We start from the raw sequence: 21,346 nt of genomic DNA, 5'->3' as shown, positions 1-21,346 counted from the left end.
ACCAGCCTAAGAGGAGCTACTCCCCTTCTTCACAGGCAACCAGTGACAGTGCGGGGGAGTCACATGACTCCGGGAAAGGGAAAAAAAAATTTTTTTTTGTGTTCATATGTGCGCTGCGGGCGGGCGCGTCGGCGGGCCATGGAAACCATAGCAGCGGGCCACCTGTGGCCCGCGGGCCACGGGTTGAAGACCCCTGGCCTAGAGGATATAAAAAAGGGGCAGACTAGATAGGCCAAGTGGTTCTTATCTGCCGTCAAATTCTATGTTTCTAAGATAGAAAATAGGATTTTGGTACTTACCAGGTAAATCTTTTTCTTTTAATCCATAGGGGGCACTGGAGTACTCTTGGGATATGGACGGCTTCAGCAGAACAAGGCACTGAATATTTAAATTTAGTAACTCTCCTCCCCTCCATATTTCCAGAGTACCTCATGTTTTTTACTGAGCCGAACAGGAGCGAGAGAGGATGAACAATGGAGAATTACATATAACATTATAACATAACGGACAACAATAAAGTTGACACAGACACATATAACATTACTGACAACTAAACAGTTCACACCATAACCGATAGAACTTGAAAATTTGAACAAATCGGTGAGAATGTGTTACCATAAGATCCACTGAACTTACCCCAATCAGGTAAAACTGCTCTGGGTGGGCATCCAGTGCCCCCTATGGATTCAAAGTAAAGGATTTACCTGGTAAGTACCAAAATCCTATTTTCTTTTTCATCCACTAGGGGTCACTGGAGTACTCTTGGGACGTACCAAAGCTTCCCCCGTGGGCCGGAGAGCTGTTTGGCACCTGTAACACTAGGCGGCCAAAGCTAGATGCTGATGCCGCAAACGTATCAAACTTGTAAAAGCGCACAAACGTGTGCACTGATGACCATGTAGCCGCACGGCAAAGCTGCGTCGTAGAAGCCCCACGACCAGCTGCCCATGAAGTTCCCACAGAACGTGTGGAATGAGCTGTTACTGATGTAGGCAGCTGTAACATAGCATGAAGGTAAGGCTGACGTATGGTCAGTTTAATCGATCTGGATAAGGTCTGCTTAGAAGCTGGCCAACCCATCTTGGCAGCATCATAGAGAACAAACAACGTATCCGTCTTACGAACTGTAGACGTTCGGTATACATAAACGCGTAGTGCGCGTACCACATCCAAAGTTCCAGAATCTTCTGTTAACACAGGAACTACTATTGGTTGATTGATGTGAAAAGATGACCCTACCTTCGGCAAGAAAGCGGGATTCGTCCGAAGTTCTGCTCTGTCATCATGAAACACCAAATACGGTGGCTTGCATGACAAGGCACCCAAATCGGAAACACGCCTTGCCGAAGCTAAGGCTAGGAGAAAATTTTTTTCCAAGTGAGAAACTTAATATCCACTTGTTGTAAAGGTTCAAAATATGAAGACTGTAAGAAATCTAAAACCAGATTCAAGTCCCATGGCGCTGTAGGTGGAATGAATGGAGGCTGTACTCTGAGGACACTTTGCAGAAAGGTGTGTACAGACGGCAATAGAGCCAATCGTCTTTGAAAAGTAAATTGACAAAGCAGATACCCGCACCTTTAGTGTAGATAAACGCAGTCCTCCATCTAACCAGTCTGTAGAAATAACAAAAGATGGGATAACTTGAAAGATGATGTCGGAAACTTCCGAGCTTCACACCAACCTATATAGGCACGACAAATTCTGTAATAATGAGCTGCCGTAACTGGCTTCCTAGCACGTAACATGGTTGGTATAACCGATTCTGGAATGCCCTCTCTTCTTAAGAGGGCGGTCTCAACAGCCACCCCGTCAAACGCAGCCTCGCTTAATCGGGGTAAAGGAACGGACCCTATTGTAAAAGGTCCGGACGTAGCGGGAGCGGCCAAGGATCACTTGCGAGTAGTCCGCGGAGATCCGAGAACCAAGCTCTCCGAGGCCAATGAGGCGCCACTAGTATGACTGTGGCGGACTCTCGTTTGATCCGTTTTAGCAACAGAGAGAGCAACGGAAACGGTGGAAACAGATATGCGAGGCTGTACGGCCACGCGATTGTGAGAGCATCCACCGCCTCTGCCTTTGGATCTCGCGTTCTGGACACATACTGGGGCGTTTGGTGACTGTGGCGAGATGCCATCAGGTCCACTTGAGGGTAACCCCACCTCTGGACCAACATGTGAAACACTTCTGGATTTAATGCCCATTCTCCTGGATGAAAATCCCGATGGCTGAGATTATCCGCCTCCCAGTTGTCCACTCCCGGAATGAACACTGCCGACAATATCACTTGGTGATGCTCGGCCCAATTGAGGATTCGAGCTACTTCCCGCATGGCCATGCGGCTTCTCGTTCCTCCTTGTTTGTTGATGTACATGACCGTCGTCACGTTGTCTGACTGGACCTGGACAGTCTGAGACCGAAGCATGTGCACTGCTTGTCGTAGCACATTGTAAATTGCCCGGAGTTCCAGGACATTTACAGACAGCAATCTTTCGTGATCCGCCCAGAGACCCTGGAGCTGACAATTTTGAACAGCTCCCCAACCTCTGAGACTCGCATCCGTCGTTAGAATTATCCAATTCCAGGCACCGAACTGTTTCCCTGCGGTTAGATTGTGTAGTTTGAGCCAGAGTAGAGATACTCTGGCCCGTGGAGACAACCTCACCCTCTGGTGAATCTGCAGATGCGAGCCCGACCACTGTGCGAGCACATCCAGTTGAAAAGGACGCGAGTGAAATCTTCCGAACTGAAGCGCTTCGAAAGCCGCCACCATTGTGACTAACAGGCGAATGCACAAATGTACCGAGACTGTGCGTGGCTTGAGCACTAATTGTACCAGATGACGAATAATCTGTACTTTCTGTTCTGGTAGGTAAATTCTTTGATCTACCATATCGAGAATCATACCTAGGAATTGAAGTAGTTGAGACGGAATCAGATGCGATTTCTTGAAGTTGACAATCCAACCGCGCTGAACTAGTACATTGTACGTTCGCAACACATGTTGGAGGAGCCTCTGTTGAGACGGAGCTTTGATGAGCAGATCGTCCAAGTACTGAACTATTATCACTTCCAGGGATCTGAGCTATCACAGACATCACTTTGGTGAATACCCGAGGCGCTGACGAGAGGCCAAACGGTACAGCCTGAAACTGGTAATGGTTCTGCCGTATCGCAGAACGCAAGAACCTCAGATGAGGTGGCCAAATCGGAATGTGTAAGTACGCATCCTTGAGATCCAGCGCAATCATGAATTCCTGTGGCTCTAAACCTGCAATTAATGACCGCAGAGGTTCCATCTTGAATCTGTAGTAAATGACGTACTGATTGAGGCCCTTTAAGTTCAATATTGGCCTGACCGAGCCATCCGGCTTTGGTACCACAAACAGACTGGAATAATAACCCTGACCTTGTTGGTGTACAAGGACCGGAATCAAAACTGCTGAATCCAGCAGAGACTGAATGGCAATTTGCAGAACCGCAACTGGAGATCCGAGATGGGCTGGGAGCCCGTCATGCCACTGGCTTGTCGGTGACCTTAGCGTCCTGACGACTGGTGTTGGTTTGTTGAAAACCACGTCATCAACCTCATCTACCAGGCGTGGCTGTTCCTCTACCACGGCCTCGAAAGGACTGAGGTCTAAAGGATTTGAACGCCGGCCCAGAGTATTTTTGTCTAGGTACCGTTGGAGGCAATGGTAGGAAAACAGACTTTCTTCCCGTGGCCACAGAAATCCATTTGTCCAATTCAGGACCAAACAAATTCTCACCACCATAAGGTAACTCCTCTATACCTCTCTTAACCTCTGCCTCCGCTTGCCAAGACCGCAGCCAAAGTGCTCGTTGTGCCATAACTAGCGACGATGAAAGGCGAGAAGTGAGCTGACAGACGTCAGTAGAAGCTGAACACAGATACTCAGCAGCTTCACAGATTTGATCAGCGAGAAGTACAAGGTGATCGTCATGTAGGCCAGACTTGAGTACTGTTATCCAGACAATTAGCGCTTTAGTTACCCAAATGCCAACCAACCCAGGTCTAAGCAACACTCCTGCTGCTGTATACATGGACTTTAGCATAGCTTCTATTTTACGGTCTGAAGGGTCTTTAAGAGTAGTAGCAGTTGGTACGGGTATGGTTAATTTTTTTGTAAGTTTTGACACCGATAAATCCACCATTGGCGAATTCTCCCATGTAGATGTGACAGACTCTGAAAACGGTTAACTAGACTTAAATCGGCGAGGTATAGAAAACCGTTTATCTGGATTCTTCAGTGTTTCTACCAACATCTTATTAAGAGATTCCGAAACAGGAAAACACATTGGAGATCTGTGTCGTTTAGTAAAGACCACCTCATCATTTGTGAGAGGCTCCTGTCTCTGTAAACTTCAGAGACTGATGCACCGCCCTGATGAGATTATCAATGCCTGGGCTGTCAAAATCTTCACTATCTGACTGCTGGTCTAATTCGCCCTCCTCACCCTCATCTTGCGCAGTGAGGTCTGGCATAGAATCGTCTGAATGCAACATAGCAGAAACTGGTAAATCATAAGACAAGTGAAAATGATCCCTTCTACCCAAAGTGGACTTAGACCTTCGCAACGGCTGAGAGCCCTCCGGTAGTTCTGGCGGTCTCACCAGAGACTCAGATCTTGCCGCTTCCCGCTCGTGTCGAGGGGCGGCCAATTCTGATTGCAACCCAGCCATTACATCTCCTAGCATAGCCCATGGAGGGTCCGGGGAGGAAACCGGAATCGAAACCGGAGCGGAAATTGTATTTGTAGCTGAATTTACAAAACATACTGTACATGTGGTACATCCATCCGGTAACACACTCTTACAGACATTGCACTGAAACTGCTGTTTTGCTTTTGCTGGTGCCTTACTCATTATGCAGACAGACAATACAATATACAAAGACAGACAGCTTGCACGCCTCAGTAAATTACTAAGGTGTGTCTATACATATATGGCCGAAGTGCAGTGCATGTGGCCAGTACTATATGAAACCTGATCGCAAATTCCCACTAACACCCCTGCGCCATCCGGTGGCGTAGTGTTATAGGACAGGATCTTCAAAACTAAAAGAAAAACAGGATTGAACAGGAAGCATGGTTAAAATGGCCCCCATGCCATGCTTACACTTATAATCACAGTTCAGGTTATAACACACATCTATGGTCTATAACCTGTAACTAACTTCATGAAAAATCAACACTGTTAATATAGGCATAACAGCCTATGTAATTAAACCACCACCACCCAGCAGCCTTGTGCAAAACATACATCTCTCCCCCCTTTTGCAGCTGCGCTGCTGTGAGGAGACTCGTCCCCCCCTGTGCTCTGGGTATCATGAGTGTAGTGAGCCGGAGATCTGGTGCAGGGAGCCGGGGAGCGCTCTGTATAGAGGCGGGACGCAGCGTCTATCGGGGAGCGGCGTGTAGGGCTGTGTGCGGCTCTGGCGGCGGGCGGCAAGTAGCAGGGAGCACATAATCAAAGTTCCTCACACAGCGGGGCGGCAGCGTGAGCTGACCACCCTGACCCCCAGCATACCTGAACTCCTGTGGTGAGGGGCTATGACGGGGCTTCTTCTGCAAGCTCTGTCCAGTGAGCACAGAAAAAACACTGAGGTACTCTGGGAATATGGAGGGGAGGAGAGTTACTAAATTTAAATATTCAGTGCCTTGTTCTGCTAAAGCCGTCCATATCCCTAGAGTACTCCAGTGACCCGTAGTGGATGAAAAAGAAATTGTCCTTGTTGTGTACTTACTTGTCTCCTATTAAGTCTGGCTGACTTTCAAATGGCAAATCATCCATTTCATCGTCATACATTTCTCTACATATTTTGTATACGGATGCCTAGAAAAATAACAGACATTATGGGTCAGGATTCCCACTCAATGTAGAGCACCGTGTAATATTTCAGCAAGACAATAGGGAGTCATCTAGATATTTCATTGCATGCAGTAAGCAACACTATAGTGTCTGGCATACCAATACTCATTATGGACAAGGAGTACACCGAGCACCTCAAATTGTTCCTGAAACAACAACTATTTTATGAATTACATAAAAACAAGCCATAGTCACCTGACATATTAATTATCTTCAATATTCAGCAAATGCAATTTATGATGCTGTAATACAGCGGTTCCCAAACGCTGTTCTTAGTGAGCACTAACGGTACAGGTTTAAAGTATTTCCAAGCTTGGCCACAGAAGACTTATGTAGTACCTCAGTCAATAAGATTTAACCATCTGTGCTGAGCCATGGCTATCCTTAAAACCTGGATTGTTAATACTCCCTGAAGACAGGGAGCGTCAGTGAATGCCTTTCTGCCATTTCATCTTGGATGTCATCTCGCCACCTCAAACTCAACATTTCCAAAACAGAATTATTTTCCCGCCAGCCAAGTGTAGGTACCAACCTGATATCGCCATCACTGTTGATAACTCAGCAATCATTCCTACCCCACACGCTCGCTGCCTAGGTGTCTCTTGACTCTGAACTGTCCTTTGTTCCCCACATTCAATCCGTCTCAAAATCATGTTCCATGCATCTAGGAAACATATCCAAAATACGACCATATCTTACACAAGACACGTCAAAACCACTGTTCCACGCTCTCATTATCTCCTGCATTGATTACTGTAATAGTCTCCTGACCGGTCTTCCCAAACATAGGCTCTCACCACTACAATCCATTCTGACTGCAGCTGCGAGGCTAATCTTCCTCGCTAGACGTTCATCGCCTGCAGATCCGCTCTGTCAGTCCCTCGGTTGGTTACCAGTATTCTACCGTATTAAAATAAGAATTTACTTACCGATAATTCTATTTCTCATAGTCCGTAGTGGATGCTGGGGACTCCGAAAGGACCATGGGGAATAGCGGCTCCGCAGGAGACTGGGCACAAAAGTAAAAAGCTTTAGGACTAAATGGTGTGCACTGGCTCCTCCCCCTATGACCCTCCTCCAAGCCTCAGTTAGGATACTGTGCCCGGACGAGCGTACACAATAAGGAAGGATTTTGAATCCCGGGTAAGACTCATACCAGCCACACCAATCACACCGTACAACTTGTGATCTGAACCCAGTTAACAGCATGATAACAGAAGGAGCCTCTGAAAAGATGGCTCACAACAACAATAACCCGATTTTTGTAACAATAACTATGTACAAGTAATGCAGACAATCCGCACTTGGGATGGGCGCCCAGCATCCACTACGGACTATGAGAAATAGAATTATCGGTAAGTAAATTCTTATTTTCTCTAACGTCCTAGTGGATGCTGGGGACTCCGAAAGGACCATGGGGATTATACCAAAGCTCCCAAACGGGCGGGAGAGTGCGGATGACTCTGCAGCACCGAATGAGAGAACTCCAGGTCCTCCTCAGCCAGGGTATCAAATTTGTAGAATTTAGCAAACGTGTTTGCCCCTGACCAAGTAGCTGCTCGGCAAAGTTGTAAAGCCGAGACCCCTCGGGCAGCCGCCCAAGATGAGCCCACTTTCCTTGTGGAATGGGCTTTTACAGATTTTGGCTGTGGCAGGCCTGCCACAGAATGTGCAAGCTGAATTGTACTACAAATCCAACGAGCAATCGTCTGCTTAGAAGCAGGAACACCCAGCTTGTTGGGTGCATACAGGATAAACAGCGAGTCAGATTTTCTGACTCCAGCTGTCCTGGAAACATATATTTTCAGGGCCCTGACTACGTCCAGTAACTTGGAATCCTCCAAGTCCCTAGTAGCCGCAGGCACCACAATAGGCTGGTTTAAGTGAAATGCTGAAACCACCTTAGGGAGAAATTGAGGACGAGTCCTCAATTCTGCCCTGTCCGTATGAAAAATTAGGTAAGGGCTTTTATAGGATAAAGCCGCCAATTCAGAAACACGCCTGGCTGAAGCCAGGGCTAACAGCATTACCACTTTCCATGTGAGATATTTTAAGTCCACAGTGGTGAGTGGTTCAAAACCAATGTGATTTTAGGAACCCCAAAACTACATTGAGATCCCAAGGTGCCACTGGAGGCACAAAAGGAGACTGTATATGCAGTACTCCCTTGACAAACGTCTGAACTTCAGGAACAGAAGCTAGTTCTTTTTGGAAGAATATTGACAGGGCCGAAATTTGAACCTTAATGGACCCTAATTTTAGGCCCATAGACAGTCCTGTTTGCAGGAAATGCAGGAATCGACCCAGTTGAAATTCCTCTGTAGGGGCCTTCCTGGCCTCGCACCACGCAACATATTTTCGCCAAATACGGTGATAATGTTGTACGGTCACATCCTTCCTGGCTTTGATCAGGGTAGGGATGACTTCATCCGGAATGCCTTTTTCCTTCAGGATCCGGCGTTCAACCGCCATGCCGTCAAACGCAGCCGCGGTAAGTCTTGGAACAGACATGGTCCCTGCTGGAGCAGGTCCTTTCTTAGAGGTAGAGGCCACGGGTCTTCCGTGAGCATCTCTTGAATTTCCGGGTACCAAGTCCTTCTTGGCCAATCCGGAGCCACGAGTATAGTCTTTACTCCTCTCCTTCTTATGATTCTCAGTACTTTTGGTATGAGAGGAAGAGGAGGGAACACATGCACTGACTGGTACACCCACGGTGTTACCAGAGCGTCCACAGCTATTGTCTGAGGGTCCCTTGACATGGCGCAATATCTATCCAGTTTTTTGTTGAGGCGGGACGCCATCATGTCCACCTTTGGTTTTTCCCAACGGTTCACAATCATGTGGAAGACTTCTGGGTGAAGTCCCCACTCCCCCGGGTGAAGATCGTGTCTGCTGAGGAAGTCTGCTTCCCAGTTGTCCCCTCCCGGAATGAACACTGCTGACAGTGCTATCACATGATTTTCCGCCCAGCGAAGAATCCTTGCCACTTCCGTCATTGCCCTCCTGCTTCTTGTGCCGCCCTGTCTGTTTACGTGGGCGACTGCCGTGATGTTGTCCGACTGGATCAACACCGGCTGACCCTGAAGCAGAGGTCTTGCCTGACTTAGGGCATTGTAAATGGCCCTGAGTTCCAGGATATTTATGTGAAGTGACGTTTCCATGCTTGACCACAAGCCCTGGAAATTTCTTCCGTGTGTGACTGCTCCCCAGCCCCTCAGGCTGGCATCCGTGGTCACCAGGACCCAATCCTGAATGCCGAATCTGCGGCCCTCTAGGAGATGAGCACTCTGTAACCACCACAGGAGAGACACCCTTGTCCTTGGAGACAGGGTTATCCGCTGATGCATTTGAAGATGCGATCCGGACCATTTGTCCAGCAGATCCCACTGAAAAGTTCTTGCGTGGAATCTGCCGAATGGAATCGCTTCGTAAGAAGCCACCATCTTTCCCAGGACCCTTGTGCATTGATGTACTGACACTTGGCCTGGTCTTAGGAGGTTCCTGACTAGGTCGGATAACTCCCATGCTTTCTCTTCCGGGAGAAACACCTTTTTCTGTACTGTGTCCAGAATCATTCCTAGGAACAGCAGACGTGTCGTCGGAATCAGCTGCGATTTTGGAATATTTAGAATCCATCCGTGCTGTCGTAGTACTACTTGAGACAGTGCTACTCCGACCTCTAACTGTTCTCTGGACCTTGCCCTTATCAGGAGATCGTCCAAGTAAGGGATAATTAAGACGCCTTTTCTTCGAAGAAGAATCATCATTTCGGCCATTACCTTGGTAAAGACCCGGGGTGCCGTGGACAATCCAAACGGCAGTGTCTGAAACTGATAGTGACAGTTCTGTACCACAAACCTGAGGTACCCTTGGTGAGAAGGGCAAATTGGGACATGGAGGTAAGCATCCTTGATGTCCAGAGACACCATATAGTCCCCTTCTTCCAGGTTCGCTATCACTGCTCTGAGTGACTCCATCTTGAACTTGAACCTTTTTATGTAAGTGTTCAAGGATTTCAGATTTAAAATGGGTCTCACCGAGCCGTCCGGCTTCGGTACCACAAACAGCGTGGAATAATACCCCTTTCCCTGTTGTTGGAGGGGTACCTTGATTATCACTTGCTGGGAATACAGCTTGTGAATGGCTTCCTCCCTGTCGGGGGGAGACGTTGGTAAAGCAGACTTCAGGAACCGGCGAGGGGGAGACGTCTCGAATTCCAATTTGTACCCCTGAGATACTACCTGCAGGATCCAGGGGTCCACTTGCGAGTGAGCCCACTGCGCGCTGAAATTCTTGAGACGGGCCCCCACCGTCTTGCCTGAGTCCGCTTGTAAGGCCCCAGCGTCATGCTGAGGACTTGGCAGAAGCGGGGGAGGGCTTCTGTTCGTGGGAAGAGGCTGTCTGCTGCAGTCTTTTTCCCCTTCCTCTGCCCCGGGGCAGATATGAGTGGCCTTTTGCCCGCTTGCCCTTATGGGGACGAAAGGACTGAGCCTGAAAAGACGGTATCTTTTTCTGCTGTGAGGTAACTTGGGGTAAAAAGGTGGATTTCCCAGCCGTTGCCGTGGCCACCAGGTCCGATAGACCGACCCCAAATAACTCCTCCCCTTTATACGGCAATACTTCCATATGCCGTTTGGAATCCGCATCACCTGACCACTGTCGCGTCCATAACCCTCTTCTGGCAGAAATGGACATCGCACTTACTCTTGATGCCAGAGTGCAAATATCCCTCTGTGCATCACGCATATATAGAAATGCATCCTTTAAATGCTCTATAGTCAATAATATATTGTCCCTGTCCAGGGTATCAATATTTTCAGTCAGGGAATCCGACCAAGCCACCCCAGCACTGCACATCCAGGCTGAGGCGATTGCTGGTCGCAGTATAATACCAGTATGTGTGTATATACTTTTTAGGATATTTTCCAGCTTCCTATCAGCTGGTTCCTTGAGGGCGGCCGTATCAGGAGACGGTAACGCCACTTGTTTTGATAAGCGTGTGAGCGCCTTATCCACTTCTAGGGGGTGTTTCCCAACGCGCCCTAACCTCTGGCGGGAAAGGGTATAATGCCAATAATTTTTTAGAAATTAGCAGTTTTTTATCGGGGGAAACCCACGCTTCATCACACACCTCATTTAATTCATCCGATTCAGGAAAAACTACGGGTAGTTTTTTCACACCCCACATAATACCCTTTTTTGTGGTACTTGTAGTATCAGAAATGTTCAAAACCTCCTTCATTGCCGTGATCATGTAACGTGTGGCCCTACTGGAAAATACGTTTGTTTCCTCACCGTCGACACTGGAGTCAGTGTCCGTGTCAGTGTCTGTATCGACCTGAGGTAACGGGCGTTTTATAGCCCCTGACGGTGTTTGAGACGCCTGTACAGGTATTAACTGATTTGCCGGCTGTCTCATGTCGTCAACAGTCTTTTGTAAAGTGCCGACACTATCACGTAATTCTTTCCATAAGACCATCCAGTCAGGTGTCGACTCCCTAGGGGGTGACATCACTAACACAGGCAATTGCTCCGCCTCCACACCATTTTCCTCCTCATACATGTCGACACAGCGTACCGACACACAGCACACACACAGGGAATGCTCTGATAGAGGACAGGACCCCACTAGCCCTTTGGGGAGACAGAGGGAGAGTTTGCCAGCACACACCAGAGCGCTATATATATACAGGGATAACCTTATATAAGTGTTTTTCCCTAATATTAGCTGCTGTATATATTAATATGCCAATTTAGTGCCCCCCCTCTCTTGTTTTACCCTGTTTCTGTAGTGCAGGACTGCAGGGGAGAGTCAGGAAGCCTTCCTCCAACGGAGCTGTGAGGAAAAAATGGCGCCAGTGTGCTGAGATAGGCTCCGCCCCCTTCACGGCGGCCTTTCTCCCGCTTTTTAATGGAAAAATTGGCAGGGGTTAAATGCATCCATATAGCCCAGGAGCTATATGTGATGTATTTTTTGCCAAAAAAAAAAAGGTTTTTTATTGCGTCTCAGGGCGCCCCCCCCAGCGCCCTGCACCCTCAGTGACCGGAGTGTGAAGTGTGCTGAGAGCAATGGCGCACAGCTGCGGTGCTGTGCGCTACCTTATTGAAGACAGGACGTCTTCTGCCGCCGATTTTCCGGACCTCTTCACTCTTCTGGCTCTGTAAGGGGGCCGGCGGCGCGGCTTCGGGACCCATCCATGGCTGGGCCTGTGATCGTCCCTCTGGAGCTAATGTCCAGTAGCCTAAGAAGCCCAATTTACTCTGCACGCAGGTGAGTTCGCTTCTTCTCCCCTTAGTCCCTCGGTGCGGTGAGCCTGTTGCCAGCAGGTCTCACTGAAAATAAAAAACCTACTTTAAACTTTTACACTAAGCAGCTCAGGAGAGCCCCTTAGCCTGCACCCGTCTCGTTCGGGCACAAAAATCTAACTGAGGCTTGGAGGAGGGTCATAGGGGGAGGAGCCAGTGCACACCAGGTAGTCCTAAAGCTTTTTACTTTTGTGCCCAGTCTCCTGCGGAGCCGCTATTCCCCATGGTCCTTTCGGAGTCCCCAGCATCCACTAGGACGTTAGAGAAATATAAAATACTTTTACTCACGCACAAGGCTATTTCCAAACTACACCAACATACATCTCTTCACTCATCTCAAAATATCTCCCTACCCGACCTCTCCACTCTGCACAAGATCTGAGTCTCTCATCCACACGCATTACGTGTTCACACTCAAAATTACAGGACTTTATCCGGGCTTCACCCACTCTGTGGAATGCCCTCCAACGCACAACAGGACTCACCTCTAGTCTCCAAATGTTCCCTGAAAACTCACCTCTTCAGACAATCCTACCAAACATAACCTTCAGTGCTTCCCTATGTAATTACATCCACTCTGTACAGTACACATAACCAAACATTTGTTCTTTCTTCACTCATACCCTCCTGACCCCTGGCCAACATTGCTGGGTGATCATATCATACAACCCATTAAGAACCTAGCAATCTGGTGGACCATTATGCAATAGGTAGCATCTATCCTTGTGTATCAATGCCCATTTCCCTATAGATTATTAGCTTAGGCCATCCTACCTCTATGTCTGCCTGTTTTTGCCCAGTTTTGTTCTACTAATCTCAATTCAAATTCATACCCCCCCACACCCCATGAGATTGAGCCATGGTGTTTAGTTAACTGAGAGGGGGGGGGGGAATCACACACAATATAGGTGTGCCACATATTTTAATCAGCATAAGCTGCTTGTGCATCCTATGTGCATTGTTTAGCGAATAAGACACATTTTAATGGAAAAAGTTGCACGCAAACACGCTCCGCAAGGCTAGATGTAAGTAGACACATCAGTATGCTATTTAGTTCTACCAACTCATTTAGACTCACCTCATCCTTTGGATAATAAGGTCGGATGGAGTAGGCTTTTGAGGTAGGCGTCAGGGGAGGAGGCTGAAAAAACAGGTCATTTGCTCCCTCAATTGGAAGCAAACGCTGTGAAAAAATAAAAGGGATAAAAATCAGGACCAGGAAACCAAAGGGAAGCTTGATGAATAATGTCAGAGTAAATAAAAAAAAAATATATAAAAACATGCCACTGCAGGCATTTCTCAGCAAAAAAAGAAAGGACACAATGAAATCGTTTCATTCTTAAATGATGCAATACTCTGCATTCTATTAGCACTCGGTATTATAACAGCGGTACTACCAATTTAACCTTTAATGGGCACCTTTACAAGTCGAGGAAAGTGACACGGCCAACGACGCATGGAGAGGTTTGGTCTGAAGAGGGACTAGCTGTGATAAGAGGAGGCGCGTGGCACCCGACACAGCAATGTGGCAAGATGCAGCGCGCAACCGAGCACCTGTGAGGGGAAAAAAAGGCGGCGCATGAAAGTCCATGAGCAAATTTCTCTTTATCCCCCAACCAGTCTCTTGTTTTTACTTAACTAGTCACTATATAAAACATATAGTTCTCTGGTATCCACCACTTCCCCCTTTGGTCATGGAATTTCGGGTTATAGCCAAGCCTACGCATGCGACCTGCTCGCCAGCGCACAGGACAGGCGCTGCGCAACCTGTAAAAAAAAAAAAGACAATGTAAGTCGCAACTGTGTTTGCTGCGCAACGCTGGCGCTTGGATGCACAGCGTCTCCTCCAACCTGAAAAACAGGAGTCGTTAAGTAGCTAAAAATTAAAAAACAGAAGAAACATCAGTCAAAGCCTTCAGCAGACCAAGCCTTTCATTTCCTCAGATGCACAGAAACGTTTAGGTCAACATATAGTGCAAACACAAAGTCATTCAGTTTGGAATTCATATTGATACCTGGAACTCTCCTGCTAGACCTCCTCTAAAGGCCCAGGGCTCTTGGTCTCCACTTAAGAACTGTGCTGAAGATTGACTACGACACCCTGTTGAAATCAGATCCAAGCGGAGAACGTTATACGACGGGGTTTTTTTTCGAGAGTCTATATTTCCAGCAAAAATACTTAGAGGTGGAAAAGGCTCTCTACCTTTGCTAGTTTACACTGCTTCAAGGCTGTAATAATTCTGTGCCTGTAAAAACTGCTAATGTTATACCCCTTTTGCAAAAGCTAATAGTAATGCAGCTCATTTCAACAAGCTATCGGGTCAGAAGACAACATTGACTACCGCCTGGCGCGCGTACAGCTACTGGATATGGTTTTAGTAAGACAGCATTATTACAGCCCTAAGGTTATATTCTGAAGTCACATTTCCAGGCTTCTGTATTGCCACATTCGTAGAGAAAAAAGAAAGAAAAATTGACCGAAAAATGTCCCGTTAGACTGGGTAATGAACGACAAAATGTATCGTACATGTAAATATAGAATATACCTGTGGCTAGAATGGGTACATTGTCCAGTATACTACTGTATACACTATGCTGCATTCCCAAGTTACATTTCAGCCCCCCTAAATAATAGAACGGCTGAGTATCAAATGTTGGGAACCACTGTATGAAAGGCTTGTGATGTCAACAGGTGCTGAAAATGTTTAATTATAGCAAACACTGCAGGTAAAAAAATAAATAAAATTTATATATATATATATATATATATATATATATATATATATATATATATATATATTTATTATATATACTGAAAAAATATGGGCACTAAGCAGTATATGATCATGGCTGTTATCCAATAGGATGAGCAGAGATACTTTAGATATAGGTGAAGACGTTCACAAGCTACTTTAATAGGCCAACAGCTTTAATAACTTATTTCCATACTGTTCAAAACTGATCGCTAGGGCACTGGTTCCAGAAGGGTGCACAGGGTCCATGGACACACTAATGCTATAAACAGTAGGAGATTGTGGCATCTAGAACCTTTACAGCCAACTGCAATGCAGTTTATAATTGTGGCCCAAACGGTGGTGAGCAGAGCGAGGATAACACAGAAAGAAAGGACTGGTGGTGGGAGAGGGGCGGGGGGGGCGGGGTGTCGCAGGCTTGATCGGTTATTTAATGTCACAGAGACTCTGCGTTATATAGCTGTCACCAGTCAAATAATACACGCTGCTCGTCAACGATATACAATACTGGCACAGACATAGGTCTCCTCTTTACAGTGGGGCAAAAAAGTATTTGGACAGCCACCGATTGTGCAATGTGACCCACTTAAAAAGATGAGAGAGGTCTGTAATTTCCATCATAGATACACTTCAACCGAGACGGAATCTGAAAGAAAAAAAAACCCCAGGAAATCACATTGTATGATTTGTAAACAATTTATTTGTATATTCTTGGGGAAAATAAATAGTTGGACAAATCAAAAAGTTTAACTCAATACTTTGTAATATAACCTCGGTTGGCAATTACAGAGGTCAAACGTTTCCTGTAGTTCTTGACCAGGTTTGCACACACTGTAGCAGGTATTTTGGCCCACTTTTCCATGCAGATCTTCTCTAGATCTGTCATGTTTTGGGGCTGTCGCCGGGCAACACAGACTTTCAACTCCCTCCACAGATTTTCTATTGGGTTGAGGTCTGGAGACTGGCTAGGCCACCCCAGGACCTTGAAATGCTTCTTACGGAGCCACTCCTTAGTTGCCCGGGCGGTGTGTTTGGGGTCATTGTCATGCTAGAAGACCCAGCCACGTTCCATCTTCAATGCTCTTAATGAGGGAAGGAGGTTTTTGCCCAAAATCTCACGATACATGGCCCCATTCATCCTCTCCTTAATATGGATCAGTCGTCCTGTCCCCTTTGCAGAAAAGCAGCCCCAAGCATGTTTCCACCCCCATGCTTCACAGTGGGTATGGTGTTCTTGGGATTCCATTCATCATTCTTCTCCCTCCAAACACGGCGAGTGGAGTTTATAACAAAAAAAAAATGGGATTTTGGTACATACCAGGTAAATCCTTTTCTTTGAAACCATAGGGGGCACTGGAGTACTCTTGGGATATGGACGAGGCGTAGCCGGGAATGGCACATTTAAATATTTTAATTAGTAACTGGTCACCCCCTCCATACTCCCATAAAGACTCTCTCATCTGACCACATTACATTCTCCCAATCCTCCTCTGGATCATCCAGATGGTCACTGGCAAACTTTAGACGGGCCTGGACTTGTGCTGGCTTAAGCAGGGGGACATTTTGGGGACTGCAGGAATTCAATCCATGACGACGTAGTGCGTTACTAATGGTAACCTTTGTGAATGTGGTCACAGCTCTCGAGGTCATTGACCAGATCCCCCAGTGTAGTTCTGGGCTGATTCTGCACCGTTCTCACCTCGTCGGGTATCAATGATCTTGAGATCTTGCATGGAGCCACAGGTCGAGGGAGATTGTTAGTGATCTTGTATTTCTTCCATTTTTTAATAATTGCGCCAACAGTTGATCTCTTCTCACCAAGCTGCTTGCCTATTGTCGAGTAGCTCATCCCAGCCTTGTGCAGCTCTACAATTTTATCCCTGGTGTCCTTAGACAGCTCTCTGGTCTTGGCCATGGTGGAGAGGTAACAGTCTGACTGTTTGAGAGTGTGGACAGGTGTCTTTTATACAGATAACTAGTTCAAACAGGTGCCATTAATACAGGCAATGAGTGGAGGATAGAAGAGCTTCTTAAAGAAGAAGTAACAGGTCTGTGAGAGCCAGAAATCTTGCTGCTTGGTAGGTGTCCAAATATTTATTTTCCACAAGAATATACAAGTAAAATTATTTAAAAATCATACAATGTGATTTCCTAGGTTTTTTTTTCAGATTCTGTCTGAAGTGTACCTATGATGGAAATTACAGACCTCATCTTTTTAAGTGGGTCAACTTGCACAATCGGTGGCTGTCCAAATACTTTTTTGCCCCACTGTACATATTCCATTTTAATATAATGTAAAGTAAGTCTATTGTCGGAGTTCCCATGAGCGGAAAACCACTGTACCAAAGACTTGATGACAACTAGGTGATGAACACTTTAAACCCCAGCAAAGGCCTTTTCCAAAGATTAGTATGCAATATTTTTTTTTTTTTTTACTGCCAGCGCCCATACACTAACATCACTAATCGCTGCTTTATTTCCACAGCTGTGTTATTTTACTTTACACTTCATGTTTGATGATCTCAGAACACCGGCTCCACTGTGCAGCGAGAAGTATCTGCTGCACCGGAAAACCCTCTCTCTACTATGCACATCTCCCGAAAACGGAAATACACAGACACTATGTTATGCGTCTTCAGAAGCAGCAGTGTATAATACAGCTAACCGGAATCCTAAGAACCGCCATACAGTGCAAGATACATGGTCAGATGTGTTCTTATAGGCCTACAAATACACATTAGTTCACGAGACCGGGACCTTTACTTATAAACCACTGTTACAGAGGAAACATCTGGTGCCCATAGGTCTTCGGAAGTTTCTTTTAAATAAAAATACAGCTCTACAATAGCTTCTTACACTTTAGGGTGGCAAAGCCTCATTCTTCATGGAAATAATACAAAAATAAATAAAAATAAGAATTTACTTACCGATAATTCTATTTCTCGTAGTCCGTAGTGGATGCTGGGGACTCCGTCAGGACCATGGGGAATAGCGGCTCCGCAGGAGACAGGGCACAAAAATAAAGCTTTAGGATTAGGTGGTGTGTACTGGCTCCTCCCCCTATGACCCTCCTCCAAGCCTCAGTTAGGATACTGTGCCCGGACGAGCGTACACAATAAGGAAGGATATTGAATCCCGGGTAAGACTCATACCAGCCACACCAATCACACCGTATAACTTGTGATCTGAACCCAGTTAACAGTATGACAAACGTAGGAGCCTCTAAACAGACGGCTCACAACAATAACAACCCGAATTTGTTTGTAACAATAACTATGTACAAGTATTGCAGACAATCCGCACTTGGGATGGGCGCCCAGCATCCACTACGGACTACGAGAAATAGAATTATCGGTAAGTAAATTCTTATTTTCTCTAACGTCCTAAGTGGATGCTGGGGACTCCGTCAGGACCATGGGGATTATACCAAAGCTCCCAAACGGGCGGGAGAGTGCGGATGACTCTGCAGCACCGAATGAGAGAACTCAAGGTCCTCCTCAGCCAGGGTATCAAATTTGTAGAATTTTGCAAACGTGTTTGCCCCTGACCAAGTAGCAGCTCGGCAGAGTTGTAATGCCGAGACCCCCCGGGCAGCCGCCCAGGATGAGCCCACTTTCCTTGTGGAATGGGCCTTGACAGATTTAGGTTGTGGCAAGCCTGCCACAGAATGTGCAAGTTGAATTGTGCTACAAATCCAACGAGCAATCGTCTGCTTAGAAGCAGGAGCACCCATCTTGTTGGGTGCATACAATATAAACAGTGAGTCAGACTTTCTGACTCCCGCCGTTCTTGAAATATATATTTTCAATGCCCGGACCACGTCCAACAACTTGGAATCCTCCAAATAGTTAGTAGCCGCAGGCACCACAATAGGCTGGTTCAGGTGAAACGCTGACACCACCTTAGGCAGAAAATGAGGACGCGTCCGCAGTTCTGTCCTGTCCGTATGGAAAATCAGATATGGGCTCTTATATGATAAAGCCGCCAATTCTGATACTCTCCTGGCTGAAGCCAGGGCCAGTAGCATGGTTACTTTCCATGTAAGATACTTCAACTCCACCGATTTGAGCGGCTCAAACCAATGGGATTTGAGAAAATCCAAGACTACATTAAGATCCCACGGTGCCACTGGGGGCACAACCGGAGGCTGTATATGTAGTACTCCTTTTACAAAAGTCTGGACTTCAGGAACTGAAGCCAATTTTTTCTGGAAGAAAATCGACAGGGCCGAAATTTGAACCTTAATGGACCCCAATTTGAGGCCCATAGACAATCCTGTTTGCAGGAAATGTAGGAATCGACCCAGTTGAAATTCCTCCGTGGGGGCCTTCCTGGCCTCACACCACGCAACATATTTTCTCCAAATGCGGTGATAATGTTGTGCAGTCACCTCCTTCCTGGCTTTTACCAGTGTAGGAATGACCTCTTCCGGAATGCCTTTTTCCCTTAGAATTCGGCGTTCAACCGCCATGCCGTCAAACGCAGCCGCGGTAAGTCTTGGAATAGACACGGTCCCTGCTGAAGCAGGTCCCGTCTTAGAGGTAGAGGCCACGGATCCTCCGTGAGCATCTCTTGAAGTTCCGGGTACCAAGTTCTTCTTGGCCAATCCGGAGCCACTAGTATCGTTCTTACTCCCTTTTGCCGTATAATTCTCAGTACTTTTGGTATGAGAGGCAGAGGAGGGAACACATACACTGACTGGAACACCCACGGTGTTACCAGAGCGTCCACAGCTATTGCCTGAGGGTCTCTTGACCTGGCGCAATACCTGTCCAGTTTTTTGTTGAGGCGGGACGCCATCATATCCACCATTGGTTTTTCCCAACGGTTCACAATCATGTGGAAAACTTCTGGATGAAGTCCCCACTCTCCCGGGTGTAGATCGTGTCTGCTGAGGAAGTCTGCTTCCCAGTTGTCCACTCCCGGAATGAATACTGCTGACAGTGCTATCACATGATCTTCCGCCCAGCGAAGAATCCTTGCAGCTTCTGCCATTGCTGTCCTGCTTCTTGTGCCGCCCTGTCTGTTTACGTGGGCGACTGCCGTGATGTTGTCCGACTGGATCAACACCGGCTGACCCTGAAGCAGGGGTTTTGCCAGACTTAGAGAATTGTAAATCGCTCTTAGCTCCAGTATATTTATGTGAAGAGACATCTCCAGGCTTGACCATACTCCCTGGAAGTTTCTTCCCTGTGTGACCGCTCCCCAGCCTCTCAGACTGGCATCCGTGGTCACCAGGACCCAGTCCTGTATGCCGAATCTGCGGCCCTCTAACAGATGAGCACTCTGCAACCACCACAGAAGAGACACCCTTGTCCGTGGCGATAAGGTTATCCGCTGATGCATCTGCAGATGCGATCCGGACCATTTGTCCAGCAGATCCCACTGAAAGGTTTGTGCGTGGAATCTGCCGAATGGAATCGCTTCGTAAGAAGCCACCATCTTTCCCAGGACTCTTGTGCATTGATGCACAGACACTGTCCCTGGTTTTAGGAGGTTCCTGACAAGTTCGGATAACTCCCTGGCTTTCTCCTCCGGAAGAAACACCTTTTTCTGAACCGTGTCCAGAATCATTCCCAGGAACAGCAGACGTGTCGTCGGGGTCAACTGAGATTTTGGAAAATTCAGAATCCACCCGTGTTGTTGCAGCACTAGTTGGGTTAGTGCTACTCCGTCTTCCAGCTGTTCTCTGGACCTTGCCCTTATCAGGAGATCGTCCAAGTAAGGGATAATTAATACGCCTCTTCTTCGTAGAAGGATCATCATTTCGGCCATTACCTTGGTAAAGACCCGAGGTGCCGTGGACAATCCAAACGGCAGCGTCTGAAACTGATAATGACAGTTTTGCACCACGAACCTGAGGTACCCTTGATGTGAAGGGCAAATTGGGACATGCAGGTAAGCATCCTTTATGTCCAGGGACACCATAAAGTCCCCTTCTTCCAGATTCGCTATCACTGCTCTGAGTGACTCCATCTTGAACTTGAATTTTTGTATGTACAGGTTCAAAGATTTCAGATTTAGAATAGGTCTTACCGAGCCGTCCGGCTTCGGTACCACAAATAGCGTGGAGTAATACCCCTTTCCCTGTTGTAGGAGGGGTACCTTGACTATCCCTTGCTGAGAAAACAGCTTGTGAATGGCTTCCAATACCGTCGCCCTGTCTGAGGGAGACGTTGGCAAAGCAGACTTTAGGAACCGGCGAGGGGGAGACTTCTCGAATTCCAACCTGTAACCCTGAGATACTACCTGCAGAATCCAGGGGTCCACCTGTGAGCAAGCCCACTGTGCGCTGAAATTCTTGAGTCGACCCCCCACCGCTCCTGAGTCCGCTTGTAAGGCCCCAGCGTCATGCTGAGGGCTTTGCAGAACCCTGGGAGGGCTTCTGTTCCTG

General features: G+C 47.1%; 1 protein-coding gene across 1 annotated transcript in view; it reads right to left on the bottom strand.

Annotated features, from left to right (window-relative positions):
- Positions 1-21,346, bottom strand: part of OGA (O-GlcNAcase) — a 126,383-nt gene that overhangs the window by 9,128 nt on the left and 95,909 nt on the right. Inside the window, exons 11-13 of the mRNA XM_063962385.1 lie at positions 14,215-14,300; positions 13,278-13,382; positions 5,769-5,857 (exon numbers count right to left, since the gene is read on the bottom strand). Coding sequence (XP_063818455.1) covers positions 5,769-5,857; positions 13,278-13,382; positions 14,215-14,300 — 280 coding nt within the window. The remainder of the gene's footprint in view (positions 1-5,768; positions 5,858-13,277; positions 13,383-14,214; positions 14,301-21,346) is intronic.

The sequence above is a fragment of the Pseudophryne corroboree genome, chromosome 3 (genome assembly GCF_028390025.1).
Source record: "Pseudophryne corroboree isolate aPseCor3 chromosome 3, aPseCor3.hap2, whole genome shotgun sequence".
In the NCBI taxonomy this organism is placed as follows: Eukaryota; Metazoa; Chordata; class Amphibia; order Anura; family Myobatrachidae; genus Pseudophryne; species Pseudophryne corroboree.
Note: the sequence above shows the minus strand (reverse complement) of the source record. Positions and strands in the feature narration are given on the sequence as shown.